We start from the raw sequence: 11,776 nt of genomic DNA, 5'->3' as shown, positions 1-11,776 counted from the left end.
CAGGCCTCAAGTGAGCAAATTAAACAGGAAATACAGAGACACAGTCATGGAAAAGGGGAAGGAGAAGAGGAACTGTTTGAAGAAGCGAAGCCAATAAAATTCCGTGGAATGAAAAAGCCTGGGCTCGTGCACAAAGGTGTCCCACGAAGTCTCATTAGAGCAAAGAGACTTCAAAGTGTCTACAGGGCTGCAGAGGTGCTCTGTGGGAGCAGGAAGGTGTGATTCAGCTCCCTGACACTGCTCCGAGGTGTTCCTGAGCCCCAGGGGTGGGGGGATGCCAGAGCCCTGCCCGTGCCACCCCACCAACGATGCCTGTGCCTCACCCTGGGCGGTGAGCGTAGGAAAAAATCACCCTCACAACATGAAGGGATGGGTGTTTTGAGGTGAATTTATTATCCCAGGGAACACCAGCTGCTAAACAATTCTGCCAGGGTTCATGTGCACACTCCCATTTATTTGTTCCAGATGAAAGGTGTTTGTTCTTTGCCTTCCACCTCCCAGAAGAGCACAGACCTCCCCTCAGAAGTCCAGAAAAGAGCCCTGGACCAGCATGAAGGGCATGCTGGGTGTGCTGCTGGGCAGGGGGACTTCTGTGAAGTGCATGCACATGGGAAAGTTGCCCAGTTTGGTTGTATTTTTAAGGAAGGACAACTGCCACTCAGGGACTGAGGCCACACAGCTAAAGGGACTGGGCTGGGCATGAAGCTCGGGCAAGCACTTGGAAGATCTCCAGCAGATTTTATAGCATAGAAATGGCCATGTGAGCACTGCTCTGATGTAACACGCCGTGGTGTGAGGCTGCCTTTGATCCCAACACGGGTAAACACCCCAGAACAATCTGCTTTTGCATCAAGGGTGAGGAGCTGCAGATGTGGATCGTTCCCTGCCGCACTCGCAGGTGGGCGAAGGGATTGTGCAGCGAGTGTGGCTCCAGAGGGACCTGGAGGAGGGAGGGAGGGAGGGATGGGAAGAGAAACTCCCATGTGTAGCTGCAGAGCAGCACCTGTGGAAAGAGAACCAACTTCTGTCAATGGAGGCAGGGGGTCCCTGCTGCCAGGGCCACGTTTCAGTGGGGGTGGCAGGGCCAGCAGGGCACCCTGTGCTCTGACTGGGTGGTTCCCATCGGGTGTAAATCCTAATCCCCGTGGCTGAGCCCCTCCTCTGCACCCTCTGCCTGAGCAGCCCTGCTCAACCTGGGCACCCCTGTGACATCCACCACCCTGGTGACACCCCTGTGGGCACAATGGTCCCTGTGGTCACAATGGCCCCTGTGGTCACAATGGCCCTGTGGTCACAATGGCCCTGACAGCCCTGACAACCAGCACTGCCCACTCTGCCAGTGCTGCCTCCTGCCTCCCCCCCAGACAGCCCCACATTCCGGGGTCCCCACCGGGGAGAGAACCTCACAGGTGGGTGCTCCAGGCTCAGAGCTCTCACCATGTCCCCATCCTGAGGGCAGGGGTCTGGAAGGTCCTTGCCCTGAGGGTGACCAGGGCGAAAAGGTCCCGCTGATGTCAGTGTGGTGCCTCATCCCTTCCCCGCTGCGCAAATCCCGCTGCTGCCGTCAGACGGCTTTGCCCCCGTGGGGCTGAGAGCTCAGAGCAAACCGCACGTCACAGCCCTGGGGTGGCTCCTGGGGTGGCTCCTGGGGTGGCTCCAGGGGGACAGGAGAGGAACTGCAGGAGACAGGCAGCGCTGGCATCCAGGCAGGGCTCCGGCAGCCGCCCAGGGAATGCTTCGCCTGCCTGGCTGAGCCCTCTGAGCTTCCTTGGGTGCTGAACCAACCTTCTCCCTGTGACCCCTCCCGTGGGATTTTCTTTGATAGACAACAGACAGTTTGGGAGGGATTAAATGCATGAGTGGGTGCAGCAGGATTACGTGGGACTCTTCATTCAGGCACGGAGCGCTGGCAGTGCCGTAAATAGTGCTGTGGGCATTAAGATGGTGCTTCCCCTCCAAGGCAGTGATCACGTAAGCAGGTGCATTCACATGGGCAGGGAGGATGTTTCTGCAGAGCTTCAGGTGCTCCAGAGGATAAGCAGGAACCTCCAGGGCAGATGAGCCCCACCACAAGAGCAAAGCCCAAAGCTCAGCACTCCCAGGCTCGGTATCTGCCCGTCACTGGAAATGACTGTCAGGTCTCCATCGCCCAGCAAGGCTTGCCCATCTTGAAGGCATCTACATGACTTAGCAATTGGGTTGTCACAGCAGCTACAGCCTCCCCTCCACACCCCAAGTACGTGGGATTAATGACATTAGTGCTCCCCACTGGGTGGGTGCAGCAGCAGCAGCACAGTCGTGTGTGTACTTGTCCCTTCCAAAGAGAGAATGTCCACGAGCTATCAGTGTGCATGTGTGTGAATATAACATCATTGCTGAACAAATCTAAGTGCAGGGGTACACAAACCACACTGAAATGACTGCAGTGGTACAAAATCTGCTCTTATTTTATTCCCTGAGGTTTCCTTGTGACAGCAACTGCTGAAATAACCCGTGGCCTGAGCTCCAGCCTTGCGGGTGCTGGAGAAATGAATGACCCTGGAGAAAGGAATGGCAAGAAGAGGTGGTGAACCTGTAGGGGTCTGGTGATTCCCCTCTAAGACTTGAAGGAGATTCCTAAACAATCTGCAGAGTTGTGGGCATTCCCCTGCTAATAGGTTTAGGAGCCAGGGAACGGAAATAGAGCACCGAGTACGTCACGGAAACTGGGAAACCTCTTTACAAGGTTAAAAATAAGCAGAAAGCAGAGTGTTTATTTAGAACAGCCAGGAGTAAAGTGGCTAATTGCTGAGGGAAGAACCAGTTTCCATTCGCACAGAGGTGTCGTCAATGAAAGCAAGACAACTGAGTCATGCTTAGGTAACAGCAGAAATATCCTGGCAGTCAAGCACAGCCTTGGAGCAGCAGTGGGTCACAACTCAGCCCCATGTGTGTCTTGGGGCACGTCCACACCCCCTCCTCTGCAAAGGGCTCTTACAAATGCTTGGGCAAAACAGGCTGTTTGTGCTGTCCTTGTCCCCCATGCTGTGCCTTTGTGTTTCAGGGGGGAAAACCTTCGTAAAGGTTCAGCGAGAGCCGTTCACCCAGCTGGGTGGTGGGAGGTCCCTGCAGAGGCCCCCGGAGCTGCTGAGCTGATGCTCAGGCTCTAAAGGGCAGTGTCAGGTTTCTGCCATCACTGCTGTGTCCCGTTCCCTGGTGGGTCAGATTGTGTTGAACCATTTTCCTGCCTCGTTTGCCGTGGCTGGGGTTTGGTGAAGGCTTTCCAAGGAGTGTGTGCTGCTGTCAGGTACAGCTGTTACAGCTGAGGCTCTGATCTGGGTCTGGGGCTCTGTTGGAAAACAGTGTCCCCTAAAAGTGATGAAGGGGTGAGCCAGGTCAGACTGAGAGCAGGAACATCAGAAACTGTGAAGCACCTTATATTCGCCCTACACAGTTACAAATAACCAGCTGAAATGCCAGTCAAGAGAATCAAGTCCTTCCTGTCTCATCATGTGCATCCCCTCAGCATTTATTTCCAGTAATTTGCTTTTATATTTCCAGAACATCACAGGATTTTTAACTCCCTTTCTCTTTATGCAGCACCACCTTAGATTTTTAGCCAAAGAAATGTAAATACTTGACTTCTCATCATTTGCACTGTAATGTAAAAAGCCCTCCTTGTCTGTTTAACTTGCTGGTTTTGGCCACCACTACACAACTCTTGCACTGGGGCCTTAAGCACTGATGAGGATGGCAAAGCATGGGGGCAATATTGCAATGCCTTTGTCTGGCTCTTTTGCTCCACAGGGAGGATGTTTCTGCAAAGCCTCAGGTGCCCCAGAGGATAAGCAGGAATCTCCAGGGCTCAGCCACAGGCGGCTGAAACACCAGAAGCCCCCGGCAAAGACCACACGAGATCCAAGGGAATGGAGAAGACCAAAGCAAGGCAGGAGCTCTCCAGCCCAAAGAACAAGCCCCCTGCAGCACACCAGCAGCAGGAGCAGCCTTTGGCCAGTCGCTTCGTTCCAGTTGTTGTCCACACTGGGGGACGTCCCCTCAGCTCCTTCAACTTTGTCTTCTACCGACGGACACTCTCCAACTCGTACTGCCCCTTCTACACCGTGCAGAGGCCCTACTGTGGGTACCAGTTCCGAGAGGACACCACCCATGGCAAGATACAAACGGACCTGGAACCTGCCGACGTTCGCAAATGGAGACCCTTCCGTAGCAAAAAGCTGTAGTCGGGACCAGGGAAGCCCAAGGAATAAAGCCCAAGCAATAAAGCCCAAGTAATAAAGCCCAAGCAATAAAGCCCAAGTAATAAAACCCAAGCAGTAAAGCCCAAACAATGAAACCAGCAACCGGTGTGACTTCAGTTTTCCACTGGTGTCTGAGTTATGACAAGCAGCGAACACGTGAGCCAAGGGGTGGGTGCTGAGGCTGTGTCACTGCTCCCCAGAAAAATATGCAGTGTGGATTTTGCTCTAAAAACCCGGTCCAACTTGTCCTGTCATTTACTGGCAGCTGCTCGTGCAGAGGCACTGGGTGTCAGCAGCACAGGGCACTGGGTGAGTGGCCACCCAGCCAAGCTCATCTGCAGTAGCCCGGCCCCAGCACAGGCTGCAAAACCTGGGAAGGTTTCATAGAATCACAGAATGGTTTGGGTTGGAAGGGTCCTTAAAGCCAATCTAGTTTCACTCCCTGCCATGTGCAGGGACACCTTCCAAGCCCCGTCCAACCTGACCTTGGACACTTCCAGGGATGGAGCAGCCACAGCTTCTCTGGGCAACCTGTGCCAGGGCCTCACCACCCCCTCACAGGGAAGAATTTCTTTCTAATATCTGACATAAATTTCCCATCTTTCAGTTTGAACCCACTAGTCCCTGTCCTGTCACTCCAGCTCCTGATGAACAGTCCCTCTCCAGCTTCCTTGCAGCCCCTTCAGATACTGGAAGGCTGCTCTACCTCCACAGCTCTCTCAGCTTGAAGCCAGCTTCTCATTTCACCAGCTCCTCTGTCTGAGTCTAAATTCTACTCCTTCTTTGAAAGGCCATTTTCTTTCACTCGGCTTTCCCGGGCTCAGGCAAAGTGGTGTTCTCTGGAAAAGCACGTCCTGTTTGTGGCACACATCCCAGAAGGCAGCAAAAGCAGTTCAGCTTTTGCACTGCCCGCTCTAGAGAAGCGGACACACCATCATCAAGTGCTTCTTGAAACACTCGGTGAGCCTGTATGCACTTTTAATGCACAACATTCCTGCTGCTGCTGAACACCTCAGTCCTGCAGCCCCTCTCCGTGCTCCGGGGCTATTCCAGCCGTGTCCCCTGTGGTGCTGGATCAGAGCCCAGGTTCCTCTTGCACGATGGGGACCTGGCGGTGAGTGCAGAATTAGCACATCCAATTATCTTCCTCAGCCTAATTCCCTTTTCATAACTGTTTTACGCTTGTGTAATCCTGCCTGTTTTAGCAGAGTTATTCCTACTTCGCTTCCGCGCGTACGCAACGCTGAGCTCTGAACCACGCAAGAGCTGGGCTCTTTCAGTCATCAGATAAGTCTTTAAACTTGCTAGATATAAAAAAATGTGTGTTATGGGATGAACTCCCTGTGGGCAGAGACCCAGCAGTCACATCCTAGTGGAGGATTTGGCTCGTGCTGTGTTCTGTGTTTTGTCCCCCCGTCCTTCTCCTCTGGGTTGTTTTTACTCATATTTACACGGAGAATTTTTTCGTGGTAATTCATCACAAATGAAAACTGGAGCTGCATTTAACTCCACTGGTGTCAGCCAAGTTCTGGTAATGCACCAACCAGGACACACTCCCGGGATGAGCAGAGTGTGGGACAATTCTGAGGAGAAAACACCCAACTATCAGAACCAGGGAGACTGAACACTGGGACCCTGCAACTGGGGGGGAGAGGCACCTTCACCTTCCTGGTGCTGGCAATGAAAGCACTTAAAGCTTTACCATTTAAAGCAATTATGTTTCTATATTTATCTCAGCACACCAAATTTACCCTCAGAAGCATCTCTTCTAGGAGCTCACGTGGTACTTCCCCCTCCCTGAATTTCAGGCTCTAGAGCCCTGTTTGGAATCCTCTGGCAGATCAAGCTGAAAGGAAACCAAAAAGGCAGTAACAGCACAGAGAATTCTGAGTGGTTTTCTCTCTTTCTTCTTACTCCGATTTTGGTGTAAAACTTATTTTTCATGTGATGTCTGCCCCCCCGCCCCCCCAATGATAAATGAAGTGGATTAAGAGATTAGATCATCAAGGAGAAAATTCCACCTCCTAATCTCCTGCTGGACCTGTAATCTGCAAGACTTCCCCATTTTACCTCTTTTCTATTTTAACCCTGAACTCTTAATGCCTGGCAGGAGCCCGTCACCCCCCTGAGCCTCATTGGCTGGGCAGGGATTTGCTGGGTACTTAAATGTCACCCTCTTGCCCAAAGAGGGTTTTGTGCTTTTGAGTTTTCCCGGGAGGAGGACGTGTCTTCTGCATCCACCACGGAATTGGTACAGCCCTCGCACCAGGCAGCTGGTTCTCCCTGACACTGTGACCCCTGCAGAGTGCTGGGAGCACCTGAACTTTGAAGGCAAGAAGCAGAACTTTGAGAATTTTTATTCTCAGGCTTCACAAAACCTCCTTTTTTTTTTTTTTTTTGGCTGCAAAGCCACCAGTGCTTGGTGTGGAGATGGGGAACATGGACGGGAAAACCGTGGAGGAGCTCAGCACCACCGAGTGCCACCAGTGGTATAAGAAGTTCATGACAGAGTGTCCTTCTGGCCAGCTCACCCTCTACGAGTTCAAACAGTTTTTTGGCTTGAAAAACCTGAGTCCTTCAGCGAACAAATACGTTGAGCAAATGTTTGAGACGTTTGACTTCAATAAGGTAAATATTGTCCTTCCCGCTCAGCTGCGCTGGGATGGGCTGTGCTCTGCTCCCTGTGATCCCCCGCGGTGTGTTTGGGTGTGTGTGATATTGAAAACGTCCTGAGTATGCACAGCCTGATTTTCTGTGGCCTCATAAATTGCAAAATCAGTTCTGGGAGGTGAAAAATGCCAGCAAAAAAACCCTTCACCCGCTGCCTGTTCTGTGAGAAAGCAGACTTCTCCCAGAGCTGATATTTTCCTTTTGGTTTTAAGTGATTAAAACAGTGGGGTTTTATCTGGCAGGCTGTGATCCCTTTAAAATGAAGTGCCCTTTAATCCTTAAGTATCAAATGTTGTGACAGTAAGGAACAAGTGGTGTGAGAACAAGGGCTGCATTCATGCAGAGACAGCGAGTTCCCAAGCCACGAGCCACAGTTTACAGAACAGATTGGGTCTGTTTTGCATTGCTTTAAATTATAAATGGATTAGTTTCATTGATTTTTTTTTTGCCATGTGCTCTGTCCCCTGTGATAAGGAGCTCAGGTCCTTTGTTCCCTGTGGGGAGGGAGGCTTTGCTCCTTGGGCTGTTGCTGTGCTGGACCCCCAGAACGGGGCAGTCCTGGAGCACCTGGAAACGTTTGGGAGTGCTGCCAGAAGAGCAGCTGGATGCTGAGTCTCTGAGAGGAAACAACATCCTCCTTTACTTGCAAATGATTTGAAATTGCACCTCCTGTGAGATGAGGAATATGCTTTATTGCAACTCAAAGGCTTTAATGGCCCTAATCCCATTGAAAAAAATGCAAATCAGGCCCCAAATCCTTCAGGTGTTTGCTTGAGCCTTGGCCTTTACCTTGCTCACTGCCCCATGTTTCAATGCATGCCTGAAAAGGGAATTGATGCACTGGAAATCCTGCTGGGAATGGGGATTAGCAGCTATTTATACCTAATCTGGCTCCTGCAGCAGTGGGATAAAGCAGATGATCTCCTCCTGAACCACCCGGCGGAGCCCTGGCTTTGTTCATTGACAAACCCCTGGCTTGTGCTCTAATGACCTGTCCCTGGTTGGTAGTACAGAATGATGGAATCATTAGGCTTGGAAAAGACCTCTCTAAGATTATCAAGTGCAAGCCTTCACCCAGCTCCTCCATGTTCACCACTAACCCACATCCCCAGGTGCCACATCCTTTTGAGCACTTCCAGGGTGCCACGTCCCACATGCCATTTTCCTTCCAAGGGCCATGGCAATGCTCTGTGGTGGGCAGGAGGCACTTCAGCAAAGCTTACAGGAGCTGTGAACATCATGGGCAGTGTCTGGAGGCAGGCTGGTGGCCTGGGAGCTCATCCCAGCAGCTCTGCAGTGATCTACAGCCCTGGGAGCGAGCCCTCTGTGGGTCCAGCTGAAGGTCTGGCAGGAGCTGGAGGTGGGCAAACACCTCGGAGGAAAGTCAAAGATAAAAGTGTTTGTGCTTTTGACGTGACCAAACGTGAAGCAAATACAGAAATGGCACAGGGACAGAGCAGCATCTAGGCCCAGATGTCACCAGCATGCTGGGGTGACTCCTCATGTTATTCCTCTCTGGCATTTTTTCATCCAAGACCCCCTTGCAGCAGGAAAGAGCTGTAGGTGTGTGCAGGCAGGATGAGGTTGTGTAATCCATCAGGACTCATCTGCATAAGCCTGTGCCTCTTTGACCTCTGAATTACCACTGCTTTGCATAAAGAGATTCCCTGAGCACAGGCTTTGGAGGCTTCCTTAGTGCCCAAGCCAGGAACACCCACCGAGTTCATTCCTTCCCAACAAATAACGGTCTGAGGTTGGATTTGATGATCTCGGAGGCCTTTTCTAACTTCAGTGATTCTCTAATTCTGTAATGGCTCTGCACAGATTAACATGGAGCCCTGGCTTTAACCATGGGGCATGCAGGGGACCCACACCCCCCTGCCCTCTGCTGTGCTCCACAAGCCCCTGTCTCAAGGTGGAGGCCACCAGTGGGGACCAGTTCCAGCAGGGACCTCCAGAAGTGACCAGGAAAATCACACACTGCCTGACTCTCTGCTTTTAATCTCATCTTAGCTTCTAACCTTCTGCTTTCAGGATGGCTACATAGATTTTATGGAATACGTGGCAGCTCTGAGCCTGGTCCTGAAAGGGAAGGTGGACCAGAAGCTGAGGTGGTACTTCAAGCTCTATGATGTGGACGGGAACGGCTGCATTGACCGGGGAGAGCTGCTGAACATCATCAAAGTGAGTGGGCTCAGCTTTTCCATTTCTATCACAGGTGGTCATTACAGGCAGGTAGACAGAGAGGTTGTAAGAGGAACATTCCAACCCAGCTAATTCCATGGTAAATTAGTAGGCACTGGCCAAAGCTGCTACTTGTCCTCTGCCAGTCCTCCCTGGTGGACCTGTCTCCAACATCCCACACCTCCCATGGCATCTGCACACTCTGACACACAGCAGCCCCTGGTCTTCTCCTGCCTGTTTAACCCCATCCACTGAAACTTGGACTGAGATAAGCACTTGAATTTAAACTAAGGGTTTTCAGAGGTGAGCAGCTCCTGGTTTATCCCAGCATGGCCACTAAATCTTGTAAAGCATTGGCTGCCTTTGGAAGTGATTTTAAACTCCAGGTTTTTTTAGACAAGACTTATTGCTTTCAAAACCTAACTGCCTGCAAAATAGTTTAGCCTCTCATGGTCTCTGGTGTCTCAGGTCCCTTGGCCACTTGTGCTGATGGATGCACAACCTGCAGAGCACTCAGTAATTCCCTTGTGTCCTTCGTTCCCTCCAGGCCATCCGAGCCATCAACCGCTGCAACGAAACGATGTCGGCTGAGGAGTTCACAGACATGGTGTTTGACAAAATCGATATAAATGGAGATGGTGAGGGACTCCCCTAAGCAATTCCAATGCTCCCACCTTCCCCCTTACCTACCAGAGCAATTCCAGGTGCTGGGCGTCCCAAAACACCAGGATATGGGGAGAGCTGGCAGAGGGTGGCTCTCTGTGAAGGTTGAGCTCCCTGTGCCCTCTGTGGGCTGCAGGGGACGCTGCAAACTGCCCCTTGTCCTACTGGCAGGGGGGGGGATCTGTGGCGGGGTTTGGGGTGCACAACTCACATATTTAAGACCCCAAACTTAGAGTCTGTACAACTCCTGGGGGGGGGCTGCTGTGACACCGTCAGAGAGGCTGCAGGATCTGACAGCCCCTTCCTGAACGTGCTCCCGCAGGTGAGCTGTCCCTGGAAGAGTTCATGGAGGGCGTGCAGAAGGATGAAATGCTGCTGGACATCCTCACCCGCAGCCTGGACCTGACACACATCGTCCGGTTGATCCAGAACGACGGGAAGAACCCGCACGAGCTGGAGGAGGCAGCGGCTGACAAGTAACCCCCCGGGACGCTCTCCCTGCGCCTCCACTGTTCCCCCCTTGCATCATTAACTCGTGTCGTGGTTGTGGGAGCTGGTGAACTGTCCCAGTGCCAGCGTGGCCACAGGCTACCCTGTTAGTGCAGGCACCAGGACCTGCTCTGAAGGTGCCGCTCCCCCGGCAGATGGGTTGGGGGAGCCCGGGGGCCCTGCCCGGCGCTAGAGGAAAAGCCGCTGCAAGGAGGGGATGTGGACACATGGAAAACACACCCCCCACCCCGGATTGCCACGGGCCCTGAGCTGTGCAGGGCCCTCTGGATGTTGCTGTCGAGCAGAGTGGGGGGACAATGTCACCTCCCCAGGCAGGGGAGCAGCACGAGGCTGTGCAGCCTGAGAACACACAGACAGCGCCTCGAAATTTCGGCTGTGGCCAACACCAGCCTCTGCAGCCTTGGCAGGGGACAAACCCCAGGGCTGCCCTGCACTTGGCCCCAGTGAGAGGGGTCCTAGAAAAGCAAAACTAAACCTTCCCCTCCCGTTTATATTTCCAGAGTAAGCAGTCACCGTTTTTGGTCACCTGTTCTTTGATTTATTATTAGCAATGATTAGTGATAATGTAAGGTAAAAACATTTACGAGCTAGAAAAAGGGGAGGGGTGAATGCAGTGGCTTTTCTTTGTTTAAAAGCATTAAAAACATCGAATGGTGCCTTTTTTAAACAACCACCTGGACTTTAAGGGCATTTTTCTCCTCGAAGTATCTGGAAGTATTAAGTACTTCCAGGCAGGTAGAACCAGACATAAGTACTGCAACAGCAGTAACCTGAGAAGGAGAAGCTTTGCACATTTGTAGGAATATTCCTGCACGTTTTACCACCTGGACAGCAAAATCAGACTGCCCTGTGAGTTAGACTAGAGCATCAAGGTGGTTTTAACTCCAAAGCCTGCGTGCATTTTGGAGGGGTGGGTGAGCTGCTAGAGGCGGGCGAGCGCCGCGCCCGCGCCACGAGCATCCGGAGTGCCCGAGCCTGGGTCCCATCACCTCTGACATGGCATCACACACAGTCCCCCACGGAGTAAAATAACCCCTTCTCAGAGCGCCCCTGGGGCCCAGCAGCCTCGTGCCACGAGCAGGGGCTGCCCCAGGACCCTGCACACGCACAAGGGTGGCTGTGGGAGTGATGGCCTCACCCCAGCCCACCCCCCTCCCTGAGCCGGGGCTGAGCCTTGGCTGCTCCTGGACAGGAGCTTCCCTGTCTGATGGGAGCAAGTTCCAGGCATGGTGAGGCAATACAGGACACCAGGAAGGGTTTCTTGCCCAGCTGAAAGTCTTGTTATTTAGCACTGGGTGTTTGCAACTTCCTGAGCATTTTTCCTGTGCGTCTTGTTCACTGGGCAGTGCTTTGCCTGGAAGCTTTTGTACTTCCAGTCTTGTAGTGAACTAATAAAGATGCTTTACAACACTATTCCAGGTTGGGCTGCTTCTGTCTTTCAATCAATCCTTCTGTTTCCAGTGGGACGGATTAACTGGCTCATGCAAGTGCAAAACCCTTTGTTTTGACTT

General features: G+C 52.4%; 2 protein-coding genes across 2 annotated transcripts; both read left to right on the top strand.

Moving 5' to 3' along the window:
- Window positions 1–3,787: 3,787 nt before the first annotated feature.
- Window positions 3,788–4,338, top strand: GUCA1ANB (GUCA1A neighbor). The gene has a single exon (XM_051808694.1). The coding sequence runs from the start codon at window positions 3,906–3,908 to the stop codon at window positions 4,218–4,220; it is 315 nt and encodes a 104-aa protein (XP_051664654.1). The 5' UTR covers window positions 3,788–3,905; the 3' UTR covers window positions 4,221–4,338.
- A 2,188-nt stretch (window positions 4,339–6,526) lies between these two features.
- On the top strand, window positions 6,527–10,688 carry GUCA1A (guanylate cyclase activator 1A). Its single transcript, XM_051808678.1, has 4 exons — window positions 6,527–6,866; window positions 8,943–9,092; window positions 9,640–9,730; window positions 10,078–10,688. The coding sequence occupies exons 1-4, from the start codon at window positions 6,669–6,671 to the stop codon at window positions 10,233–10,235; spliced, it is 597 nt and encodes a 198-aa protein (XP_051664638.1). The 5' UTR covers window positions 6,527–6,668; the 3' UTR covers window positions 10,236–10,688.
- Window positions 10,689–11,776: the final 1,088 nt, after the last annotated feature.

This window comes from Manacus candei, unplaced genomic scaffold (genome assembly GCF_025592945.1).
Source record: "Manacus candei isolate 608988 ecotype Guabito, Panama unplaced genomic scaffold, ASM2559294v1 h1tg000073l, whole genome shotgun sequence".
NCBI lineage: Eukaryota > Metazoa > Chordata > Aves > Passeriformes > Pipridae > Manacus > Manacus candei.
Note: the sequence above shows the minus strand (reverse complement) of the source record. Positions and strands in the feature narration are given on the sequence as shown.